Source organism: Erpetoichthys calabaricus, chromosome 2 (assembly GCF_900747795.2).
Source record: "Erpetoichthys calabaricus chromosome 2, fErpCal1.3, whole genome shotgun sequence".
Lineage (NCBI taxonomy): Eukaryota > Metazoa > Chordata > Cladistia > Polypteriformes > Polypteridae > Erpetoichthys > Erpetoichthys calabaricus.
In genome coordinates this window covers 250,048,051-250,075,874 of record NC_041395.2, presented here as the reverse complement: position 1 = coordinate 250,075,874, position 27,824 = coordinate 250,048,051, and the positions used below count along the sequence as shown (strand labels likewise).

The 27,824-nt window shown below is 37.3% G+C and overlaps 1 protein-coding gene across 1 annotated transcript in view; it reads left to right on the top strand.

Annotated features, from left to right (window-relative positions):
• dntt (deoxynucleotidyltransferase, terminal) overlaps positions 1-27,824 on the top strand; it is a 374,911-nt gene that overhangs the window by 184,841 nt on the left and 162,246 nt on the right. The window contains exon 8 of the mRNA XM_028793415.2: positions 20,702-20,950. Coding sequence (XP_028649248.2) covers positions 20,702-20,950 — 249 coding nt within the window. The remainder of the gene's footprint in view (positions 1-20,701; positions 20,951-27,824) is intronic.

The following is a 27,824-nucleotide window of genomic DNA, read 5'->3' as shown; positions in this document are numbered from 1 at the left end:
CGGAAATTTATATGTATACTTGCATCTATTAGTTTCTTTTTGGACTGGGAGGATATTAGCATATATGATTGTACGTGTTTGTTGCTGGGTATAACTCAGTAAATTGTATTTAAACAAAAAAAGTCTTCATAATTACTGTATTTTATTCAAGAACAGTGTAATAGCCTAATATAAGGCATGCAAAATTGAAAAAAGTAAACTCATGGGTCAGTTATTCCCACTCCTTAACAAATACAAAATGAACTGAACATGAACTAGTTCAAAATTGAAATGGTGAACTATGAGCGTGAATATATTAAATTTAATCTGTGTGTACTGAACTTCGAGCTAGTTCTTGTGAGGTGTGAACTTGCACAACACTGCTTAATTTACAAACAATTCCATGTATTTGTTTGTACATAGGAGAAGAAGCAGAGATGAATAGTAGAGGCCTCAGGGACTTCAAACTTTTTGTAGTTAGTGAAGATGGCAGCCACAAAGTTTACCAGCCTTCAGGTTGCAGGACCGACTTTCCCTTCCTCAGAGCTAGGTCATGTATAGTAAAAGTCATTAAAAGCAATGAATAAATAGAAAAAAAAAACAGAGTAAAAACAAGAAAAAACGGCAAAATAAATAATGTTAATTTAATGTTAAATACTGAATAATATTATTTATACCTTTCTTGTAGAGAATAGAGCAGGGATTACTGAAAATCATGTAGCAATGGACCGTGTAAACACCTATAAATACTTAAAACAGTTTAGGACTGATAGTACATAATAGTTAAAAAAGTGGAACAGAAAAAAGGAATTGCCTCAACTAGTACACAAAAGATACAGAAGTAGTGAAAGACCAGATGAGATGTGCTCTGACCAACAACATCAGCATAAACTGCTCCTCAGCTGCTTTTTTTTACCTATTTATAGGTAGCAAACTAATTCATTGGTCTTATTAAGGCCTTGGGCAGATAATGTATTGCATTTAAAGATCCAGACTATCAATGTTTAAAAAAATGACTGTTGAAGTTTCCAGCCCAATAGTGGGTGTAACTATTTGTAACACTGAATATTTATGTTGAGATATAGAATACTATATATTTGACAGAATGTCTTGATAGAGGATGCAGAATAAAGCCTGTACGAATATTGCTTTTATGTTCCATGTGTGGAAAAACAGCCCCCAGACACAGAGAGACAGACACCATGATGTCCAAAACACACATTTATTTTCACTGAAGTCCACACAATGCCTTGTTACCAACAACTCTTCTCTCTCTTTTTCTCTTTCTCTCTTTCTTTGACCTCCACTCCCCTTCTCACAAGCTCTGTCTCCTTCCTCTCAACTCTGGCTCGTCTACTAGAGGGAGGCGGCCCCTTTTATAATAACCCGGATGGGCGCCGGGTGCTCCGTCTGACGACACTTCCTGGTGTGGTGGAAGTGTCAGATGAGCACCCGGAAGCACTCTGAGTGTCCCTGGGATTTCTTCCAGCAGCACTTCCTGGTGTGGCAGAAGTGATGCCATCCAGGGTTCCATAACTGTCTGGGCGCCCCCTGGCGGTGGCCATGTCCTCCCATAGGGATGAGCTTCCCAGCTCTGTTCCAGTGGCCCCCAAGCAGACCAGGGCGGCTGCCCTCTCGTGGCCGAGGGAAAGGGGCCGTCCCTCTAGTGAACCATCCAGGCATCCCGGCTGGGTAGTGTCCCCAGCCACATGGCACACATGATTCTATTTTTGACTGGTTTTAATATTGCTTCAACATAAAAGAGTGGGCAGGGGCAAGTCAATATATATAATACATTTTTACTGTTACAATCAGAGTGTTGTTTTAAAGTAACATAGGTGTTGTTATTGACAATCTGATCACCTTTAAACACATCATTACAACTTTCCAAGGTTGTTGAGTGTCTAGTCCTGAATATATGTATAATCATCCCATAGAGGAGATGAACATTAGACAATAATTGAATTATAAAATCATAGGGACAATCAAGTGGTTATATAAAGGCCTTTTATTTACTAAACGTGTCCACTGAACCAGAATAACACAGAGGAAATAAAAATAATCAGCAAGTAGAAATCATTAGTGCTTTTCACCACTACTCCAGTTAGTTTGATTATCATTTTTTATAAAATTCATTTTCCGTAGTGCATTTTTAGAGTTTTTTGATTATGGTTATTATAAAATTTGCAAATAAACAACCATAATATTTATTTGAATTAGTACTGACAATGACAGGAGTTTTAAAGGACTTGTTTTAAAGCCTCTGAATTACACTATTTCCAATTTTCCTTGTATATTTAATGCTTTTATTCATTTCTAGCAGTGTCAAAGTTAAATACAGAGAGTTGCTGATTAAATTTCATGAGACTGGTAGCACAATAAATGCCTGAATTGTCATTAGTGTTTCCTTATCTCTACATTAATTTGTATTTTTTAAAAATACTTGGCATTGTAAAGTTTTCTGGCTTTATTATTAACTGGACTCAATTAGTTAAAAAAAAATTAGCTTTCTTTGTTAGGTGGATTGGTGATTCTAAATTGGCCCTAGTGTGTGCTTGGTGTGTGGGTGTGTTTGTGTGTGTCCTGCGGTGGGTTGGCACCCTGCCCGGGATTGGTTCCCTGCCTTGTGCCCTGTGTTGGCTGGGATTGGCTCCAGCAGACCCCCGTGACCCTGTGTTCGGATTCAGCGGGTTGGAAAATGGATGGATGGATGGATGGAATTTTTTACTATTTACTCTTAAAATGTAATATTTTGCACAACAGATACCACCTCTGCGTCTCCTTTAAATTCCCTATTGTTTTATCTAACCACTTTGGCTGTTCTGAATCCCATATTTAGAACAATATATATATATATATATATATATATATATATATATATATATATATACAGTATATATATTTAACATACTTTTTCTCTGTAAGTGACTTTCTAGCTAATTTTTCTAACTCTTTAGACATATTGTTTTTTAATGAGACCAGTTTTGTTCCATGCTGTCCTGTCAGCAAACTGGCAGATAAGCCTTTTAAGCAAAACTAAACCGAAGTCCAATAGGAGAAACAATAATGGTGGTCGATATAACAAAAGAGTCAAAAACCGAACATACACAGATGAAAATAACATAATGATAAACTTTCAGTTCTTAAGAGTTTTGGTATTCACAGGTCAGACAAGGATTTGAAATCATAGCTGTCTTTTCATCCCGTCACTTCGATTACACATGAGTCACAACCTCAGAGGCCATGACCCCAGAAATGCTGAAAGCAGGCCTAACGATGTAATTAAATCATGATACATGCTAAATCAGCAGGTAGTGCTTTTAAATCCAAAATAAAATCTGGTATAAGTTACCTTCTTTTACATTAAGTAGTGACCAATGATTTTTCTCACCAGGGCCTCAACTGAAGTCTTGAATAAATAAACATAGCAAGATTAGAGCAGCGTCACAAAAACAACTATAAGACATTGAGAAGGTTTGGGGCAGCCACCCGTATAATTGTTCCCGGCTGCAAAACTCATTCCAAAACAAAGACCTGTTCATTCAACTGAGTCCAAAACAGAACTGATTCTCTTGAGACAAGATGGCGGCTTTAAAGACCAGTGAAGGAAGTGATGTCATCAATACCGGAACCGGAAGTGACGTCATTGGCTGCCCCAGAGCCGGGCGGGATTTCCCTAGAAAGGTCTGCAAAAGATCGAGAGGGAAAATTAGTGCACTTCGCCACCCCCTGGTCTGGCATAGAATCACATGTATTTAAGCCATTTAGTTGTCTCCTAAACACACATGTGTGACAGCAGTTAGTAAGACAATGGATATTTACTTACTCTTTTAATGCGTGACCTACTAAAACAGAAATAATCAACCCAATTTTAGCTTGTTTTATGAAAAATTAACTTTGCTGTAGTTAACAAAATGAAATCACATTGGTTAAGAAAGTAACTGGAGGCCCCAGGGCTCATGTTCATCACTATGAATATGACATACAAATTACCTTACACAGAATGTTTATATTTTTTCAGGAACCATTGAAATACATATCTATCTATCTATCTATCTATCTATCTATCTATCTATCTATCTATCTATCTATCTATCTATCTATCTACAATAGTTTTTGTATTAGCAGTCTGAAATTTCTATTTTTGTTCGTAATATTTATGTTTTTTATTTTGTTAAGTAATTGAATTTCCATCATAGGTTTTTTGTTTTTGTAAAAGTTAACATGTCTTTAAACTCAACACTGTGGTAAAATGTAACCTTTTCTTCAAAGTGGATTTCTAAATTTGCATATTTATGTACACTGACATGAATTTTTTCAACGTCTTTCAGTTTTATTTTGGGTAGGCTTGCTCTTTTCTCAATTCAGAATAACAAAAAAGTCTTTTAAAGATGCAGCTGCATCAAGTAATTTTTAGGGGACACATAAGTAGCAAAGTATCCTCTGTACACACTTATGCATAGTGAATTATCTAGATTATAGTGTTTAAACTTAGAAATTGTCTGGACAATTTCATCTGATTTCCATGTGAAGTATTTAACATGGGTGTTATTTAGTCTAATTGCAGAAATTGTGAAAGAACACAATGGCCAGAGAATACTATATTGTGTGGCTGCAATTTTCAGATTTTCATTTCTAGAATATGCAGCATTAAGTATTAAAGTAATGTGCAGAATATGGTAACCTGCCTTGCCTGCTGGGAAAAGATATAATAAAAACTGTTGTATTTCAAGGAAAAATGACTTAGGAAATTACTTTTGTGTTTTACGGGGTTTTTAATGGACCTATATCCCAGGCATCACAATATGTTCTTATGGTAAATGAGTCTCTAGTGTGTCAGTGTCTGTCATAGATTTGTTTGTGTCAGATGTGCAAAAGATATAAAAACAAAAAATGAGACAATTAACAAGTATAATAACTATCACAGTGGTGTTGTGTTATAAATGTTGAAAAGCATTTTACTAACAATTATTACATCTTAAGATTCAGATGTAATTGGCCTGTTGTGACTTTCAGGCAAGCACTTCTACTAGTTAATTAAGGAGTGCTGCATGACTTTCGGTACACTGATTACTCTCTTAAGGAAGTGCATGGTCTCCGAATTCTGCCCCAACTTTGTAGTGTATCACACAATCCACGGTTCTGCTCTACTCTATGTTTTGCTTGCTTCTCAAAAAAGTATTTGCAAAGGAAGAAGGTTACAATTTAAAGCATCAAAATAAACAGGGAGAGAACTGAACACAAAATATTTGATAGCTGAGGGCAAATCTGTATAATTCTGTATTTGTACGAACAAAAATTTTAATGTGTAGTTTTGTGTATGTGTTTTTATTCACACTTACTGTTTCAGAGCTTAGAATTAAAAAGACATTCCCTCAGTATAATATAGACACACATTTTGCACTGAATGAAGATTTTAAAAGTTGAAACTGGATATCAGTTTTAACATGTAATATCATTTGCTAATTCTTATTTTAGTTATCGACAATTATATTTTAACAAGCTGAAAGTCTAATTAGAGACATTTGTAAGTGTGTTTTTGACCAGTCAGAATCTGAATTGGCAATATCTGTAATTTTATTTTGGCCAAAAAAAGCTGATAACTTTTATGAGGCTTACATTTCAAGATATCTATAAATTCATTTGGACTGGAATTCTATAAAGGAATAGAGGAATGGAATTTGTGTCATAATTTTCACATGTCTAAATTGAAGACATCTTAAACATCATTTCTCATCTCTAACATGCAGTTTTGACTAGTTACAATGTAAGTATAGATATTTCAAATTAAAATTTATGCTAATTAAAGTATAATTACAAATATCTCAAATTGAAATGCTGTGAAAAAAAACCTATGGAAGTTTTGTTGTGATTTTACTCTAGGTATGATTTTTTTTTAGCTTTATACATTTTTCTGACTGTTCATTCCCTTTAGTGATTACATATTAAATATCAGAGATCCTAAATGTAATGTTTGTTTGAGGAACTGTTGTTAAAGTTCAACTGGGAGTTGCTAAATGCATGTTCCGTGAAAACACACGCAGATCTACTTGTCCGAGTTTGTGGATATGTAATGATTACTCTGCAGAACTTTCTGTCAAATATACTTAACTTCTGAATTATTGACTACGATGCTGCTCTGTCCCTTTGGGCTTGACAACATATAGGCTTGCCTTCTGGTTTTAACCCTCTTTTGTTACAGCCTGGGGTTGTTTATTTTTCTTTTTAGTGCCTTCTTTGTTTGTTTTAAAACACTGTTTTTCATGTGTTTACTGTAACTGTATATTTTTGTTAATATTGTTTTGTTTATTTATTATTTAGTCTTTGCGAATTGGGCTTCTGTGTTCTTATGTTCCTTGTGCTTTATGGGTGGAAAAGTAAGAAGCAGGACCACCTTGATGTCCCTGCTGAAGGGCCACCCTCAACCTTTATATTTTGAAACTGGGAATAGATCCATCTGTACTTCATGGACATTTGGAGATATCTGTTCTTTTTACTCCTGTTTTGTGATTTCAGCTTAGGATTTTGTATTGGAATTTTACATTGCATGGCCTTTTTAGGCATATCTTAAGCATTATTTTGAATTGTTTTATTCTTCTTCTGTTTACATAATAAGTTCTTCTTTTTTCTTCTGACCTTGGCTCAAAAATCTCAGCTGAACGGACATTTGGATTGCACATTTATGTCACTCAAGCTGCTGTTGCTTCGGAAAGTATGAATAATGTTCACTGAGGGGCAACGTTTCATGTAACTAAAGGGGTGCGTGATCTGGACACCGAGAACCCTGAATCACAACTACCCCAACTTCGAAGCCTAATAATACTGACTGTTGCACGTTTTGGTCAATGAGGGGAACAAACACTACGGGTTTTGATTGACACTAAAAGAAGTCATTTACTTTACAGGAAAAGTTGGAACTTCTCGCTACAGTTGATGGTGGCAAAAGAAAAAAGATGTCATTGAGTTTCACATCCTGCAGTAAACTTTCTCAAGTGTATGTACCAAAAGAATAATAAAATCCCAGTTATAACTAATTGTTTTTGCAGTACTGATCATTTTGTTCTAATGGAAAAATGACTTGTATTGGGACCTACTGGTAAGAGAAGACATACCTAAGGACACAAAAAGTATCTAGTTTATGTAACATCCATCCATCCATTTTCCAACCCGCTGAATCCGAACACAGGGTCACGGGGGTCTGCTGGAGCCAATCCCAGCCAACACAGGGCACAAGGCAGGGAACCAATCCCGGGCAGGGTGCCAACCCACCGCAGGACACACACAAACACACCCACACACCAAGCACACACTAGGGCCAATTTAGAATCGCCAATCCACCTAACCTGCATGTCTTTGGACTGTGGGAGGAAACCGGAGTGCCTGGAGGAAACCCACGCAGACACAGGGAGAACATGCAAACTCCACGCAGGGAGGACCCGGGAAGCGAACCCAGGTCCCCAGATCTCCCAACTGCGAGGCAGCAGCGCTACCCACTGCGCCACCGTGCCGCCTAATTTATGTAACAGATTTAGGGAAATACAGTATTTCTTATAGAAAAAGAAAATGCAACTTCAAGTTATTTAAGCCTTTACAACTAAATGATTAATATCCATGTGACATTAGGTAACTTTGAATACTGAATGGACACTATTGATTTCTAGTCACTCCTAATTCTTTCCTGTAAAGCATCGATTGGAATTTAAAAAACTTTCAGAATTTAAAACTATAAAAATTTATCTTAGCATTTATATTGCTGTTGTGGAAATTATGCAGAGAGGAATGGATAGTGGCAAAATAACATGCTGTCTCCTTCAGGACAAGTTAAACTTATTCAATACAGCTTTATATTATTCAGAAGTGATAAGTGCTTACATTGCAGAATTATATAGTAATATAGTAAGCAATTCAAACCTACTGCTTTTTATTTATCACAAAATGCATATCATGATGGAATTAGATATAGAGTAATTCTGACAAGCATTTAAATTGATGATGCCCTGGGAGTGCTGTAATTTGAAATTGCTTTAGCACGAGTTAAAAACTTCAGCAAAGACTAACACAGTGGTGGCTTGTAATGTGGGGTACTGGAGTGCCGCACCCCTTCAAATATTTTAAAAACTCTACTTAAATTAATTAGGTAATGCAAAATAATAATGAAATAGATATGTTTATTTGCACAGTGCGCGTGGTGTCAACACATGTCAATGTCCATTAAAAATTGTTTTTGACTTGAATTTGTTTATATTTCTGTGTGAATAATAAAAAAAAAAGTTTGGTGTGAATACCTATATTTACAGAGTGAATGAGAGTCTATGTAAGTCTTTGATATTTTGGCAAGCAGGTGACCTGAGGCTCCCATTTAATTGGTTGCTTTCAGATTTTTTTCAGGGATATAGCTCTGTGCACCCCGAACACTCCCAGGTTTATTGACAGCGAATTAGTATCGTTTAGGTGATTGGACAATCGTCTGCGCACTATTTCATGTTCATGTTCATGGTTCACAGTTCACACCTGCCATTAATGTAACTATCGATGAGAGAGTGCAATTTTTGGGAGATGGCAACTTCAAGTGGAACTTCAGAAATCAAAGAAAACTCAGTTATTTCTTTAATGAAAAAAACCTTCATAAATTGTTCTCTTGAAGAAAAAAGGAAGATGAGCTTACACACAGACTTTTTCTCGCTTTTGTTATGACAAACAGAGTTGGTGAACTGGATGTGGTGTAAGTAATACCTTTTTTGATTCCCCTGTTTGCTGTTTCAAAGTGTCTGTACTGAAGCATTGTGATCAACGACGGGGGTATGACACCTAAAACATTTTACTGAAAATTTTAAGCAGCATGAAAGTAGCCACAGTCATCTAGACCATTGTTTTTCAACCAGTGTTCCACGGCACAGTGGCGCACCATGAGAGCTACCCAGGTGTGCTGTAGAAATAATAGTGTAGCTCGCTTGGGTCTGAACCTGAGAGAGACAAGCTCCACAGGTGGTTGAGGCCTTTCTAAAGAGGATAGAACTACCTGGAGAAGCTGGCATGAAAGCACCTCTGTGATTGGCATATTAGAGCACTTCGGATGTGTTTCCTGGCTGCTAGAGTCCATCTGCCCTGGGTGTGTGGTCGCCAGTGAACCTCACAAGGTTGGTGGATAGTGGGCATACAAGTTGCCTCTGAGACAGACGGGGGCAGGCAAAGCAGTTTGGAGATGCCATCAATGTGCTCATAAGTACCATGTTTGTGAATGCTGATCTTGGAGCTGTTTTTTTTTAAACCAGCTTCTCTGGTAGTCCAGCCCCTTTGGGCAGTTGAGCAAGTGTATGAGACATAATGTCTATGTGTTTGTAGTTAGTAAAATAGTGGTGCACCTTGGGATGATTTTGTTTGCAAAAAATGTTCCACTACAGAAAAAAAGGTTGGGAAACACTTATCCTGACAATACATGAAGTAAAATTGTTTGGCAGGCTTAGTGAAATGACTCAGTTTAGGCAGAAAGTAACTGAGAAATTTTCAGGCCTGAAGGAAAGGAATGCAAAATATAGGTATCCTGATCATAAAGATAGAATAACTTTTAGTTTGGATTTGTCTTGTGGGTGGAGTGCAAGACAGGATGGAGGGGCGAGTTATATTTTTAGATGTGGGGGGGTCTGTGCATCTTAAAATGTGAATTTTTCCCCAGGTGAGGTAAGCCTGGCAGGCTGGCAGCAAGTATGGAATAAAATTAGGGTGGAGATGACTCTATGGGTGTGGTAAATCATAAACTGGGATGCAGTAGAGGTATAATAATATTTGGAATGGACTTATGCTTTGGATGTGTTATAGGACAGATGAAAGTCCACGTTATTGGAACATTATGGAGGTGGGTGTGTGGACATTATGGTGCAGGTTTTGGCCGAAAGGGGAACTGGGCAAGATGGCAGAGGATTTGGTAATTTAGAGACAGGTGTAGTATAAAATGATGCACCTTTTCCTTTCCACCTCTATACGGCAAGTTAAAGGAAGATTAAGGGGACTGTGGATGTCATGTACTGACATTTTGGAGCACAATAGAAATGGAAAATTGCTGGCATCAGATTGGGGAGTATGGTGGAAAAGATATAATACATTTTAGTCTGGGTTTGTCCTATGGGTCTGGTATGGATCTGGTACTGGCCAGGCCAAGATGTGCATTGACACTATGATGAGAACCACAAGGGCATGTGGAATGACCAGATAGATATATAGCTATGAATGGCACTATATAATAAATAGATGTGAAAGGCACTATATAATAGATAAGTGTTGCTTCAGTTTGTATCCCTAAAACTGTGCCCATGCCCAAATTATTTTCACCAGTTGCCACTAGACTAACAGCTTTCAGCATAGCTAAAAGTGCATACTGTAAGTCATGTTTTTGTCACTCCTTTTCAAAAATGCATTCAGGTTCTACCTCAATTTGGAAAGGCCTCCGTGAGCAGAATGGGACAGATAAGGCCGCACCTTCAGCTGAAAACAGAAGGGAGTCCAGCACCATCTGTCACACCTATCAGAACAGATCATCAATACTAAAAAGTCTGAATTAGCATAAATTGCCTTAATTCAGGGTAATACATAAGAAATGTAATGATTTGCTTCATGAGGTACAAGTATATAATAAACAAAAATAATTGCATCAGATGTTTGAAATATTAAAATGTGTGCTTCAAATTTAAATATTTAAAGTCTAAATATTCTCGATCATAATAGAAACTTGTCATATTTCACCATCTGAAGGAAGTCCACAGAAGGCTAGATCCATAGTAAATGATCAAAAATGAAAAATAACATCATATTCAAAACCACTGACCTTTTAATAGTCTAAATTGATATCCCACATGTTTATATTTGAAATTTGGCATATTTTACCTTCTGGAAGTGGCTCTTTGAGGACTAGGAGCACTGTTAAAGAATCAAATATCAAAAATATTGTCAAATTCATGACCAGCAACCTTGAAATAGCATACAAAACACACTCCAAATGCTAATATTACCAGTCCCCCCATTTTTTCAAAGTTTTGTGGAAAGGAGTAACTTTGACCCTTTTATTTCATTAAGTATAAGAGATGTCAGTGGAGCTGTCGGTTGATGTGACATCCATAGTCATGTGCAAGTACTTCTGATCATTTCTGCTGAAGACAGTCTTCATCTTAATTATGTAATTTCCTACACAAAATATGGTCCAAAAATGTCCTAAAATTATTTTTTTGGGGGGAGTACAAGGACAAAAATAAGGAAGAACCTTAAAAGTTTGACATCTTCCATAACTAGACATCACGATACATCAAACAGTATGTGAGAGTTTTCTCCTACCGTTGAGTCAGGAGGAGCAGGAAAAAAATATGTTGAGTTTAAAGCGTTCATAAGTAATGTTCCTGAACACTAACAATTACAGCCACTTATATTTGATTGAAAACAACTTTATAACCAAATATACCTTGTCAATCAATTAGGTGACATAGTTGGCCGTCTAGGGCATTGAACCCCACGGGATGGCATTTCTGAAAGTTGAGGGGCTCAAGTGGCACATGCTTTGGAGGACCCCCTGGTCATTAAAGTGTAATAATACTGACTGTGCTGTATGCACAACCAGTGGCCTGTTTTAGTAACTCAAGCTCCAGACACAAAGGGGGATCCTTAGGTCTCCATATGGGCTCCACCCTACAACTCTGTGCTAATATGACAGATTGAGCCATAAGAGATTTAAGGACTTGAATAAATGCATACATCTTGTTTTGCTGTGCCTGTAACAAAACCCTCCATATCTGTGAGCTGGCATAGGATGATTTTCAAAGTCACAAAGCTGGCATTATTGCTACTTTGTCAAGGGGTTTCCTCAATGGCTGACACTTAGACATGCAAGTATTTTTTGGTAAAGCAGTCTGCCTTTGATAAAATATGTTAGGGTGTGGGCATTAAAGCAGGGGGAACTGTTGATGTCATAGACATTTGTCTCATTGCAAATCTGAAAAGGTTATTTCTGCCCAAAAAAGATAAGCAATAGAAAATAGCCAAGTTCTGCATTGGGACTTTTCCACAATATTACTATATAATACTGGACAGCTAATTAAGCATCAACACTTTAAGCAATCTGACAAAGTTCAGTTTTGACAAAGGAAGAGATCTCCTGTCAAAACACTTTTGATGTTGCAGGCAGTTTTGCAGTTTAAAAAAAACAGCTATCACCAGTCTTATTATATAGTCTATCTATCTATCTATCTATCTATCTATCTATCTATCTATCTATCTATCTATCTATCTATCTATCTATCTATCTATCTATCTATCTATCTATCTATCTATCTATCTATCTATCTATCTATCTATCTATCTATCTATCTATCTATCTATCTATCTATCTATCTATCTATCTATCTATCTATTATCTATCTATATCTATCTATCTATCTATCTAATCTATGTTCCTTACTAATTAATAAAAGCTTTGCACTGGCATATTTGTTTTAAGTTCCATTCATATTATACTTGTTATATCAAGTGTTGTATATCTTATACATTTCAGGCAGAAAATCTGAAATTAAGGCAATGATTTTTTCACCCTATCTACATCAGCATCACAATGAATATACAATTTAAAATTGAAAGCATACAAAGCAGTTTAATCTTCCTTTATTTTGCAGCATTTGAAATAGTCACTGTCATAACATTTGTAAGACAGTGCATTATTTTTACTTAAGCTGAACAATTATTCTTCATGCAGTTTGGAGATATCTGATCTTGTAGAACAACACAACAAATTAATCATTAACTATAGCTGCAAGCAGCAATGTAGAAGTCAAAGCATACAAAGACATAAAAGGAGAGAACAGTAATTTGTAGAGACATGCCACAACCTCACTGATACATATGCTTAATGGCAAAGTCATGACCTGCTGATAACGTGCTACTTTTCAGCTTTTATTCTGTATATTAATGTTGGGGTGACAAACATATTCGGTATAGTTACTGCTTAAATAAGGCAATTTATAGAATGTGGTCTGGAACACAGAATAAAATAATCTGGTGGTGGAAGATTACTATGGGTTATGAATTTGATCTGCTCTAGTTACATACTGTAATTGTACCATACCACTAATCAAATTTTGTATCTTAGTCATTTTTTGTGAAAAGATGTAGAATAATTATACAGTTAGGTCCATAAATATTTGGACAGAGACAACTTTTTTTTCTAATTTTGGTTCTGTACATTACCACAATGAATTTTAAATGAAACAGCTCAGATGCAGTTGAAGTGCAGACTTTCAGCTTTAATTCAGTGGGCGTGAACAAAACGATTGCATAAAAATGTGAGGCAACTAAAGCATTTTTTTAACACAATCCCTTCATTTCAGGGGCTCAAAAGTAATTGGACAATTGACTCAAAGGCTATTTCATGGGCAGGTGTGGGCAAGTCCGTCATTATGTCATTATCAATCAAGCAGATAAAAGGCCTGGAGTTGATTTGAGGTGTGGTGCTTGCATGTGGAAGATTTTGTTGTGAACACACAACATGCGGTCAAAGGAGCTCTCCATGCAGGTGAAAGAAGCCATTCTTGTGAAGAGAAACCCCTTCACAACAGCCAACCAAGTGAACAACACTCTCCAGGGGGTAGGCGTATCGATATCCAAGTCTACCATAAAGAGAAGACTGCATGAAAGTAAATACAGAGAGTGTACTGCAAGGTGCAAGCCACTCATAAGCCTCAAGAATAGAAAGGCTAGATTGGACTTTGCTAAAGAACATCTAAAAAAGCCAGCACAGTTCTGGAAAAACATTCTTTGGACCGATGAAACCAAGATCAACCTCTACCAGAATGATGGCAAGAAAAAAGTATGGAAAAGGCGTGGAACAGCTCATTATCCAAAGCATACCACATCATCTGTAAAACACGGTGGAGGTAGTATGATGGCTTGGGCGTGCATGGCTGCCAGTGGCACTGGGACACTAGTGTTTATTGATGATGTGACACAGGACAGAAGCAGCCGAATGAATTCTGAGGTGTTCAGAGACATACTGTCTGCTCAAATCCAGCTAAATGCAGTCAAATTGATTTGGCGGCGTTTCATGATACAGATGGACAATGACCCAAAACATACAGCCAAAGCAACCCAGGAGGTTATTAAAGCAAAGAAGTGGAAAGTTCTTGAATGGCCAAGTCAGTCACCTGATCTTAACCCAATTGAGCATGCATTTCACTTGTTGAAGACTAAACTTCGGACAGAAAAGCCCACAAACAAACAGCAACTGAAAGCTGCTGCAGTAAAGGCCTGGCAGAGCATTAAAAAGGAGGAAGCCCAGCATCTGGTGATGTCCATGAGTTCAGGACTTCAGGCTGTCATTGCCAGCAAAGGGTTTTCAACCAAGTATTAGAAAATGAACATTTTTATTTCCAGTTATTTAATTTGTCCAATTACTTTTGAGCCCCTGAAGGGATTATGTTAAAAAAATGCTTTAGTTGCCTCACATTTTTATGCAATCGTTTTGTTCACCCCACTGAATTAAAGCTGAAAGTCTGCACTTCAACTGTATCTGAGTTGTTTCATTTAAAATTCATTGTGGTAATGTACAGAACCAAAGTTAGAAAAAAGTTGTCTCTGTCCAAATATTTATGGACCTAACTGTAACAATCCTCCTTTTCACCTTTGTTTTTTTCTGCCTTGGTCCAGTGCTAAGTGCAAAGCATCTGAACACCTTCAGTGGATTAAGTATGGTTCTGAAAGTGGATGGATGTATGGACGGATTATTTTTCACCCTGTATTCCTTTACCTAGGAAATTTACCTCATTAATAATTCTGGAAATAAGTGTTTGGTGCTAGCTTATAGTTACTGTATGTTTTTAAAGCCAACATCTAATTTTTTATACAGTATATTTAAAAATGATTAAGATACCATGTGGGTAAAGTAGCTTTATTCTTTGACATTATTGCAATAGTCAAGCATGGTCTGAATTTCAGAAATTGGCTAGAAGATAGGGCCTAAATTGACCATAAGTGGGCAAATGCACAAGGATTTGAGGAATCACAGGCACCCAAAAAAACCAAAAACAGACTCACACCTCATAAAATCTCAATGAGTGGCTTTTCCACATGTGCATTAACTAGTGAGATCACCATAAAAATTAAATTTAACAAAATCTCTCACAAAATGATTACAATAATAACTGCTAAGTTCACACAGTGGGTGATAGCTCTCTGTGCACCTGATTTCTGTACAACCTGTGGTGTTGCAATTAAGAAAACAAAACAGACAGGTGTCAGCATAGGAGTGGTGCACACTATGCGATTTTCTCACGTGTCATTACAATGAGAGTTTGTGTGCCCACTCACACCTAATGATTCATTTGTGTTGATAGCTGATTACAAGCAGGCATACGCTCTGCAATTTTTATCTCATGACAAGTGTCTTCATTGCTTATGCTAATCTATTAAAAACATGAAAAGTCAGTAATTTGCGTCTGCTGGCCAATTTTCTTTGTATTTCTTCTTTGAAGTCCCAATCATGATATTTCACGGAAGAATTGTCATATGGTTTCCTTGTTACAACATGACCAGTTTGTTCTTGTTTCTATGAGTCCACAAATGTTTCGTAGCCATGCTTGCAAGCAGTTAAACACTGCATAAAAAATATTGGAAACCTATAAACCACTCAGATTATTCTGGATCACTTCTTACACCATGAGATTAGTGACTTTATGACTCTCCACGACTTTCTTGTGGTTTTGTGCCAATTTAGTAATCAACTCATGAGCTTGCTATTCTGACTAAAATTGTATAGTGTATGCCAATAGTGAATACGCCAAACAAAAGAGTCTAGAAATGCAGTCACATTACAAAATGCGTTTAAAGCTTTTAGATTGTTTCTTATAAAAGACGGAAGTGTAGTATATTTAATTTGTCATATGTGTGTGTAAGTGGTTGGGAGCACAGGTGCTCAGACCCAGAGGCACTATAAAGTCTTACTCCAACCCATAAAATTCCCCCACATTCATAAAATTATGATGAATTTTCTTTCAAAATATGTGCTTTACATTTAAATCTTTCAGGGCTGATGTCGATTTTTGTCAAAAGGAGGAGTTGACAATGGTAATCAACTGTAAACTGTTACAAAACCAACCATTACGTTTTAGTTGGACTCTCGTTACTAGAAGGAAAGTTAGATTCATTGGTTTGACCAAGATTCCCTGCGCTCTCGTGAGTAGCTAGGCGCACACAACAGCAAAAATGACACTGACATCTGTCGAGTGATCAAAGCGAATCCGTAAAGCAAAATACTCAGTGGATAACGTTTTGCCTATTATCTCTGAACTGGACTATGATTTGTCGGACTCAGTTTTTGATACAAGTGATCAAAAACAAATGTGAGGTTCCAGCTTCAGCTGACTGGTCCCCAGTTAATTGTGATACTGACAGTGTTCGCCAGGGAGGACTGCCACTTAACAATGATAAGAGGTAGAAACCAGATTATAATGCACTGCGACTGTGACCGCTGCTGCTGTCCCAGCCATGCAAAGACAGCCTGACATTAAGCCTGCCGCACATTCTTGGCAAACTGGTAGCCACAGCATGCAGCAACAGATGTTTTATGTTGATTTCTGATTGAAACCATTGTTTTCAAGAAAAGATATTCAGCCCTCAAAGAGTTAATACCCATTCCTGTTAAAACGTTTAGTTTTGAAGGTAGAGACCTGCGTGGAGACCCAATCCAGGTCATCAAAATTGTCACAGACATTTATAAAACTGACACAATAGGATTCTTCCAGTTAAATAGTGAACTATGTATGGGAGGACACTGGTGGAAGTTAAGTGGAAGTGCACCTAACGCAGAAGCCAGGAAGTGTTCTTCACAGATACAGTAAAATGAAATTTGAGCAAACTACCAGGTCATGTAGTTAAACCGGAAACTTTGAACACATTTGAAAAGTATCTGAGATTTTGGGACTACTTAAATATTAGCTAACTGAACAAACTTGGTGGACTGAATGGTCTGTTCTTATTTGTCAACCAGAAACTGGAAAATTAAATTACAAGCGTTAATAAATGTTTCAATAATGTGAAAGACATGCTTTATACGTTTCACCTGACATATATCAGGTGTTGGCCGTTAGGCTGACCAGGAGTGCAGTGAATTCTAGGGATATTGGAGCACAAAGTGGAATTCTAGAGTTTTTTGCTTAGTTAGCTTTCATTCCCAGAAAAACATGAGTTGGGTGTGAGAAGAGTTCCTTTTTCCTTATGATAATGACATCCTGTTTACATTTTAATTTGCATATGTTCAGTGTGTTCCATTGTGTTAAATGCAAAATGTCATTGCTCCGTGCTAGCATGGAAGGAAAAGAGTTTTCTTTCTCTTTATGTCATTTTGGATTAAGAACATATACTCTGTAACTAAGAAACTGAGCCACTGGGATGTTCATTAGCATCTTATTGTTGCTAATAGGACTACACAAAGACCTGACCCTCCCAGGTTCTATGATCCTATGTATTACCTTGCTGTTATTGGTTTTACTACAGAAAAATATAGTTCTTAATTGAAAGTTTAAAACCAGTGTCTCTCTAATTGCTACTGGTAGGCCGGGAATTTAGATTGTTCATTTCTTGTCTAACTGCAGTACCATAAGGGCACAAGGGGAAACCTTTATTAAATCATCTACTGGCGACAAACTGGAACGAAGTAAAAATTTGAAATTAAAGATTGTCCCAGTCACTGAGCAGCTTCCCATAGAGGTCCTAAGGGTAAAACACATGAGGCACAAAATTTTCAGTGAGACAGATGAGAGGTTACAAGTAACAGTCACATAGCTGGTTTTGACATTCTCCCTTGCCCCCATCTGGAAAAGAATGTAAGAGATTAGTTGGTGCCTATCATGTTAGTGGCATGTCATAGCTGATATGATAACACAGTTAATTTAATTTTTCTCTCTGTGCTCCCATTGTTTTATTCCAATAGCACTCTTTCCTCCCATAGTCTAAACGTTTGTTAGGTTGACTGGCAACAACAAATTGCCCTGGTCTCCAGCCATCCCAGCTCAGCCACATTTTAAAGCAGTTTCAGCTAAATTCAAGGTATGTGAAAATGGCTCAATGATTTTTGAAAACACATCAACTCCAACCCAGAGCAAATATCAGCAAGGGGAGAATGAAAGTGGAAGAGACTATCAATGTCCAAACAAATAAGTATTGCAGTTAATTAGAAAGTAATATAAGAAAACAAGATGCAATCTCAGCAGCAAATATAACAAGAGGGCTCTAAAATAACAAGTCTTGAGCCTTCATCAAATGTTGAGACTGATACGGCTTGCCTAATATTGGTATATATGTCATTCCAAGATCTGTGTGCCTTATAGTTAAAAACCGTGCTTTCTATAGTAATTTTATTTATCTTTGGAATATTACACAGGTCTGTATCTTAAGATTCTGCGGTGGGCTGGCACCCTGCCTGGGGTTTGTTTCCTGCCTCGCCCCCTGTGTTGGCAGGGATTGGCTCCAGCAGACCCCCGTGACCCTGTATTTAGGATATAGCAGGTTGGATAATGGATGGATGGATGTATCTTAAGATTTCCATTTATGACCTGAAGTATAGGATTTAGTAAATTGTGTGAACTAAGAGAGCTAAGCAATTCAGTACTTTCGACATGAGGAAGACAATTTCAAAATTGTCTCCAAATTTAATTGAAACCAGTGATCTCATGTATACATACTTTATATGACAACTAAATTCTGTACCAGTTTAACAACCATTTCCTGGTTTCACTCAGACTGATTGATTGCCTCCCCTCATATAGAATATTTGAGCCACAGTTTTTATTGCTGGATTTCTTTACTGACGTGAACTCCTATTTATGCTACCTTCTCATTTCAAGCCTTATTGCTTAATTTCAATATTTTGCTCAGATTGGATTTGTCTTTCTTGACAGTTCACATTCAGAAGTACAAATGAACTGTTATCTAACTGTAATGTGAACACATATGTCCTATGCAGGAGTAAATTGCATCACAAAAAACAAAAATATGTCTATGAGACAACACATTGCATTTAAACAGACATGTAGTAGCACGTGTTTAGGTCTAAAAGTGGAAAAAAGCTGGACGGCTAGCTTTTGCTGTTTTTCACAGGTATTCCTGTCACTGCTGTAACAAGAGATGTGTAGGTACGAGAAAGGAGCCAGCAGTGGTGGAGCTCTGGCTATTGTCACAGCTGTAGCTCTTCTCCATTGTTGTTTTGCCGTGTTGCTGGTTCTGGCTGATGATGACAGCGCTCAGCCCATACGTATACGCAAAAATCCACATGAATTCCGATCTGACCATTGTAATTCATGTTGCAAGGTCATGCATTGCATATATATCCAGTTTAGGGAAACAAACAAAAGTGACTCAAATCCAGTTTGAAAAGATCAGATCTCTGTGTCCACACAACCCCGAAAACATCAGATTTGTGTTAAATCAAGGCAAGAAAAGCTTGGTAATGTGAATGTAGTCTTAGTTGCAGTTTATAACCCACAAGAGGGACAGTGACCTAATTCTAAGTCCAGATCACAGGGCACAGCACAGTGCTAAAATCAAAAATAGTTGACATCTGCAGTAATTTCGTGCATTGCTTTACTGGTATTTAACAACTTTGTTCATAATCATTATTATGCCTAGTCCTGAATTATTTTTATTATGATGCCCAGGCCGTAATCTGTGGATTTACAGTGATAGGCTTTAATTTGTATTGGTTGGATATTACTGGTGCAGTGTCTGTAGAGGGTTTTGGGATGCAGTGTTGCCTGGATGGTTTAGGAAGTCTGGTTGACAGAATATTGTTTAAGTGAGCGATTTCACTAGATTAATATGAACTTGAACTAAATGACATAGTAAAAGGAAGGCGCAATATGAAGAAACCTTAATTTCTTGTAATTTGTGGCTTGAAGTTTTATGGATCTAGGGAAGTATGTGAAATATCTTTCCCTTAAGCAAAAGGTCATAAAGGTCATGTGAAGATTGACTGCACAATTAAAGCTATCTTTGCGCAATATGAGGTGTGCATGCTAACCATTTACTTTCCAAAGTAGTTTGAATTTTTTTTTATTATGCAGTTATATAAATTCCAGCTCTCAAAATCTATATGATACAACTGTTTGTATAATTGAGCCTGAGCTAATTTAACTGAATTATCATCTCTTTTCTACATTAATTAAGACATACTTAAATTCCTTAATTTAAATATAAATTAACTAGGTCAGCCAAAACCACTAAATTTTATCATGAGTTACAAAACAATCTTTACTTATATTTGAGCCGTCAGTTTGATATAATTGTCATGATTGCACTTATGTCAAAAATGATTACTGGTGTCTTCTTAGCTGGACCCAGGAGGGTCTCAAAGCTACTAGACAGAGAAGAAGGTAATTATGAAATGTCTCAAAAACCTGTCAAACTGCAGTTCAATTTTTAAAGGAAGACTTCTGCAGTGGGTAGCCAAGGAGAAAGTTCACAATTTCTTATTTGGTGTATTCTTGCTGTGGATGATGTCTTAACGGTGTATTTGTGTCAGAAGCCTTAATTCTGCATATGGAACACACTTGCAGAACCTCACCATTCATGGACATATACATCTTTATCTTGATATACAGAGAACAATGAATAGTTTTACCTTAGGCTACTTTTTTAAATAAATAAAGCCAGCTGTAACAGCCATTACTCTTACATAATGTTTTTATTTCTCTTCTTTTAGGGCATCCTTCTCTACTATGACGTCATTGACTCAACTTTTGATAACGCTCAAATACCTAGCAAGATGTTTGAAGCAATGGATCACTTTGAAAAGTGTTTTGCTATCCTAAAATTAAAGAAAGAACTTGTTAGTTCCAAGCAATCCGAGAAGGACATAAATGGCAAAGACTGGAAAGCCATTCGAGTGGATCTGGTTATTCCTCCAATGAACTGCTATGCTTTTGCACTCCTAGGATGGTCTGGTTCCCGGGTGAGTTTAAATTACTATAAGTTTCTCTATTAAAAATGGGGAATGCTGTCCAAAAATAATTTCATTAAGAAGTAGAGCATGAAATAATGCCCAGCTACCAAAAGAAGTTGCCAGTTGCAAAGGCAACAAAGGAAAAGCCACTTCTACTGAGGTGAAGCAGCATGCATGGGAAGTTAAGGACCACTATGTGGCAGTATGCCTACTGGTTACCCTGGAAGGGCAATAGGCAGGCGTTGGTGCAATTGAGAGAGAGAGAGAGAGAGAGAGAGAGAGAGAGAGAGAGAGAGAGAGAGGTAATGGCCAGGAAGGAGTATGCAATGTGCCCAAAGGTGCTAGAAGGAAGATGATCCAGCAGGTGTCTGAATCTCTTTTTACGATAGACTGAACCAAAGGAGATCGAGCAAGACGTTTGTTATACCTCCTGGCTGATTGAAGGCTACACATTACCACTAGCTAAGGAAGCCATGTTTCTCATTCCATAGATACAGTATTTCAGGGATAGTTGGCAGAAGATCTGACCCCCCAATTCATTCAATAGGATAAGGCACATATTTGTCACTTTGAAGAAATGGCTTTGGTAGCTGTTTTAGTCGCAGATCCCTTTAAGTACTGTATAAATGAAGTCTTGAGCTTCAGGGACTTGTCTCCCAATAACAAAAGTAATATTGTATCTGCTTAGTTGGAGGGGACCGCAGGAGGGGTTTTAAAAGGTGACTTTGTGCCTAGGGATGGGAGGTGAGTTGAGGTAAAAGTTGAACAGGCATGAGGAAAAGACAATGGTCAAGAGAGAAAAAAGGAGTGTTTTATTGACCTTTGAGAGAGTTGCTATTGGACATACCACACCAATGTGTATCCATGGACTCTCAATACCTGTGTAGGTAGACATAGAGAGAGCAGCAATTTTCATGTATTCTGCTTTTGTACCTCTGTATTCTCTGTGTTCATCCTTCCATTTGTGTTTTATAAAAACACACCGTTTTTTTTCCAGCATTTTTGGTATTATTCTTGGTGTTACAAGGCTCCATAAGAATAGTTTATTGATTGACATGGAAATTGTAACATCTGTTTTGATTTTATATGATGATGACATCATATAAAACTCTTTTGGAATTTGCTCACCAATGACATCATGTGTATGAAGTTGCTGGATGTGCTCACCATCTTGTTTAGCCCTTTAGTTTTGGATGCTTATTTCTTAAATGTTAGTGAATTGTCCATATGACTTTGCTGGAATAGCTCCAACATTAGACTTCTGCCTCGGTCATGAAACTATTCCTTTCTCTTTAGGAATAGATCAAATTGTTCCTAAGCAGGACCTCTTATTACAACAGTTTGCCATGTTGTTTAATATATTTACACTTATGTTATGGTGGAAATGGCAAGCCTGAAAACGGGATCTAACAAGACCAGGAGATGAAAGAGCTAAAGAGGTCAGAAACAGACAGGGTTCTTAACCAGGAGATCAAAATAAATCAAAATGATCTCAGCCCAAGGTAAATTTCAAAAATCAAAAGTAAAAAAATCTCGCTATTCTATTATGGAGTCCAGCAGTAGGAAACTGTCATGTTAAATAATTGTGGCATAATGATGTCACATGTGTAATAACTGACCACAATATGTCTCACATGATAAAATACAAAATGGTGGCACCCATGTGCAAAACCAATCAACTAAATGGTGATCCGATAAGTCATGTAAAATAGTGTTAAAATGTTAATTTGAGGGCAAAACATAAATATAAAAGCAAAACTCCTACAAAAATGTGTCCTATCTTGAGCAAAACCTTAATATCATGACACAGAACCAGTCATTTTGGGTCTGCGCTAAAACTTAGGAATATTATAGCAGGTCACAGTGCTTGTCTGCATTAAGAACTATTATTATTGTTACAGATTAATATACTTTAAAGTATAGTAAAAATGCCTTTTTGCAGCTGTATTCATATGTTAGTTCATTATATGATAGGTAAAGATACTTTTTTCTTTAGTTAAAAATATTAATACTTAAATTAATTTAACAAAACACATTTGTACTGAATCTTACCAACTTTTAAGTTTGCACTAATAATTGTCTGAGAAACTGGCTTTGAGTGAAAACCTACTGGAGTATCTTTTTAATTGTTTATAAAGTACTTTCAAGTACAAAACCATAACAAGGTCATTAAACAAAATGATATAAGCACAATGCTTCATCGGCTTTGAAACAATATCTCAGCACTTTGACATCAGCTTTTTTGCACCTCTCAAAATAAAAAAGATGTCAGGTATGATTACATTGTTCACACCTTGGAGAGGTTTTACTGTGCTTGCTAGGGAATTGTTAAAGTCAGCTCACTGAGCTCAATATCATGTCTCTTAAACAAGAAGTCAGGATTAATCAGATGTACCTTGAGGAAACACGTGGTGTCAGTGCTCAGCTTACTGCTGACTGCATGTGGTAGCCTGTGGACCTGAACTTAAAAGGTCTTCACCATCTGAATTAGGCACTGAGAACTACGACTAATACTCTGTGATGCTGTTTCCTGGCGGGCTTGTATAGGTCACATAAAGAAATAGAGCAGTCATTACCCAGTCACTCAGCAGGGTTTGTACTGTTCTTTTTTCAGTGCAAAAAGTTCAATAAATAATTAAATGCAATTTTGTTGTTGATGTAGCTAGATGTCCTTATGTGGGCTTAAAAAATTTGTTGTGCTAAGAGGACGTAAGTGTTATGGAATTGCCAAAGTGTGTTTTATTTTTCTTATTGAAATTATTTATTTTATTCTTAACATTGTTTTGCTTATTAATTTTATATTACTACATCACACTGACAGTATATTCAGTTGTTCTTTATGTTATGTTATGTTATGTTGAACCTGAGGAGGAGGGCTTCCTTATGCTACAGCTGGGGGGACTGCCGCCAGGCTTTATAAATCTACAAAACCAACAGGGTTAACACAGTTGAATTAGTAAATTCTCCTTCTTTTATTGTCTCTTTCTCTCGGATATGTGGCTTTTTTTTCTTTTGATCTTTGATTTATGACTTTTTTTTAGTTTTTTTGGGGATTTGATTTCTGCTTTACAGGCTGTATTTTGTTCACTTTTTTGATATTGTTTTGCTTTTTCTTGCTTATTGGTGTTCCTTTTTCATATTACTTAATTATTAAAGAACTTTGTTTTGTCAATTAGGCTAGGAGGTTTATGCGATTTCCCTCTCAGTGTTCTCAGTTTTTGAATATTAAAGCTGTTGACCCCTTTTTGTTGCTCCTGTGCAGGCTAAAAGCCTGCTCCTTGATTTTGTATCTAGGCCTCACTGGAACCTTGAGGGATAGGTTTTGGAAGTGAAGCCTCAGTTTTGAGTGCCCAGCAACCCATAACACTCAGAGGCAATGGTACCTCCAAGATGAGACAGAGAAGTGGTCAATCACTAAAAGTAAATGAGAGAGAGAAAGTAAGTGGAGGAGTGCAGGGGCCCTTATGGGGCACTAAGTTTACTATGTGTTCTGTACTTCTCAGAAGGGTAAAAGGCAGGAGCACAAGCATGACAGAGTTGCAACCTGGGTGGAAGCATACCAAGTTCCCCCAGGAATTGTAGAAGGCAGTTGACCCAGCAGGTGACCATATGAAACAAGAGAGAATGAGAACATGCAAGCTGGTATAAGGTGGGAAAACCTTCGGATCAATAATACACATCTGACAGTCCTAAGTTAAGAGAGGTAGGAGAGGTGGCCATTATTGTTATAAGTGGCAGCAAATGATATCGGACTCAAGCGATGGGCCCTTACTGCACTTTTAAAGTAGACAGTTAAGACACTGCCCAAAAGACTGAGCTATTTAAAGACAACTAAGGGTTTTGATGTGCAAGGATGACCAAAAGCCTACTAGATGGACTGCAGCTCTGGTGTACCTGAGGCAGAAGTGGTGATTCTAGGACTATGTCAGAAGTGACCTCAGATCAAGGGTTTAAAGCCACTTTATTATAGCCTAAGGTAACTTGAATCTACAGCCGAAAGACATCACAGCATAGAGGAAAGACTTGGTTTTTTCTGTTGTTTTTTGGTACTTTATGCTCTTCTCCTTTATTTATTTAGTTAACTAAAATGCAATTGTATTTACTTTTGATTTCATTTTTGTTAATTTGCTTTTTGGGAAGCTGCTATAAGGGCACCTCTCCTAGCCTAGTATTTATTTAATAATTGAGATTGATTTGTTTTCAGTACTACAGTCCAGTTTCGAGTAAGCAAACTGGACAGCTAAGATAAAGAAGATCTTCTGTTGTCCATCATCATTTTCAGGAAAAGCTGTGTTGTTTGCTGTAACAGCACATCAATGTAGATATATGTTGCAGGTGTCTGTAAGCTTGTAAGGAGTTCTTGGGGCAAATCTATCATTTGGAATGTTTCTCAAGACTTTTCAATAAGCAAGTGAAAGTGATGTGAGGAAGTGTAAGGTGACAGGGTGGGAGAAACCCTGGGCCGAGAAAGAAAAAGAATAGAGATAAAATATTAGAAAGAACATGCATTGTGGTATTTAGGAAGGTTGGAAAATGCAGAAGTCACCACAAAAATATTCAAGGACAAAAATAAGAAAAGTAAGCAACAACCTTTTTATGCCATTGTTGTGTTACTCTTTCCTCCCCTTGGAAAATGGATTATTGGGTCATTATTTTCACTTATATAGAGTACAGTGGAATTCATACTTGCATGTGCTAACCAACATGCAACACATTGTTATTTCCTGGCTCCATGATTAGTGATCACCCCTTCCTTGTATATATCATTTATTAATCATGCCATTGTCTTGAGTTTGGAGTCATATCACACACTTACTGAGAATCTAAATCTTCTTATAAGGTTTGTTCTAGTAACCTCAGTAGATATTCTGTAGCTTTTTCTGTGTCAACATTCAAATTAGTATGAAAATAAATATTTCCTTTATTGCTCTTCAAAGCTGACCCTCTTATATAACACATGGCACCAATCGTTTCTACCTCAAGATTCTCAATACCATTTGGAATTACTATCCATGTAACTACATTTATGTTCTACATTATGTATTTCAGTTTATCTGAGTCAGAGCATTTGTAGCATAATGTAATTAACTTGCTCTTCATCCATTCAGTATTTAACCTGCTTAATCCAGGTCCAGGTTGCAGAAGCCTAGTTTGACAGTACTGGGTGTGTTGTGGTGTGAAATTTTGTATACAACTTGATAAATATTTTGTATGTCTTTAATTGTAACTTAAACAAAGCAATGTACAGTAATCCCTCCTCCATCGCGGGGGTTGCGTTCCAGAGCCACACGCGAAATAGGAAAATCCGCGAAGTAGAAACCATATGTTTATATGGTTATTTTTAGAATGTCATGCTTGGGTCACAGATTTGCGCAGAAACACAGGAGGTTGTAGAGAGACAGGAACGTTATTCAAACACTGCAAACAAACATTTGTCTCTTTTTCAAAAGTTTAAACTGTGCTCCATGACAAGACAGAGATGACAGTTCTGTCTCACAATTAAAAGAATGCAAACATATCTTCCTTTTCAAAGGAGTGCAAAGCAAGCAGTCAAAAAAAAAATCAATACGGCTTTTTGGCTTTTAAGTATGCGAAGCACCGCCGGTACAAAGCTGTTGAAGGCGGCAGCTCACACCCCCTCTGTCAGGAGCAGGAAGAGAGAGAGAGAGAGAGAGAGCCACAGAAAAACAAAGTCAAAAATCAATACGTGCCCTTTGAGCTTTTAAGTATGCGAAGCACCGGTGCAGCATGTCCTTCAGGAAGCAGCTGCACACAGCCCCACTGCTAACACCCCCCTACGTCAGCGCAAGAGAGAGAGAGAGAAAGAAAGCAAGTTGGGTAACTTCTCAGCCATCTGCCAATAGCGTCCCTTGTATGAAATCAACTGGGCAAAGCAACTGAGGAAGCATGTACCAGAAATTAAAAGACCCATTGTCCGCAGAAACCCGCGAAGCAGCGAAAAATCCGCGATATATATTTAAATATGCTTACATATAAAATCCGCGATGGAGTGAAGCCGCGAAAGGCGAAGCGCGATAGAGCGAGGGATCACTGTAATATTAATCTTATATCATTAATACGAACAGCAATAGTTTGAGGTTTAAGATCCCCCCTCCCCAGTGTTTAAGACTGAGTGAGGAATTTTATGACAGGGTCGGGGGGGAGTGCCTAAACCCGTTGGCAAGTGATTCTCTACAGGACTCTCTCAATCAACCCACAGGAAAGCTAAATTACCTAGCTGGCAAGCATCAGCTCAACAGATGTTTTTGGGGTCAGGTATGAAAGGTATTGTGTGTTCCCATTGGTCTGAAGTATGGCTGTTGGGGATTGGTTTGAATCAGAGGCCATTCTGTACCATGACACCCTATTGGTGTAAGGATTTGGATAAAGAATATATAAATTTGGTTGCTTTACCCCTACCTTTCTCTCTCACACCATCATGATGAAGGAGCATCTCACACACCATGGACTGAAAAGAAAACCACACTGAGCAGCACAACTTGACAGCCATATTGAGACAGGCATGCGGCCTGTTCTGAAGAAAGCTGACTAAAAATGATGACTTAACTAGAGACATTTTGCGTAACTAACAAGTCTGTGTGCTGCCTGAAAGTGCACATCAGCATTTATCAGGTTGTATGGTTGCCAATATTCAAATGTACTTTACATATTTTTATTATTTTATTAATATTATCAATAATAAATTACTTAAGCTGTATCTTAATTCCTGCTTGTCTTTTACTCTATGTAATTGCCTGAAGTTATAGATGTAATAGGGAAAGTGGGGCGAAGTTATAAAGTACAATACCTTATAAACAGTGGCAAGTCTATTGGATGTGAAGCATTCTGGCAAAGGCTACACATTAAAGAATACAAAAGGGGA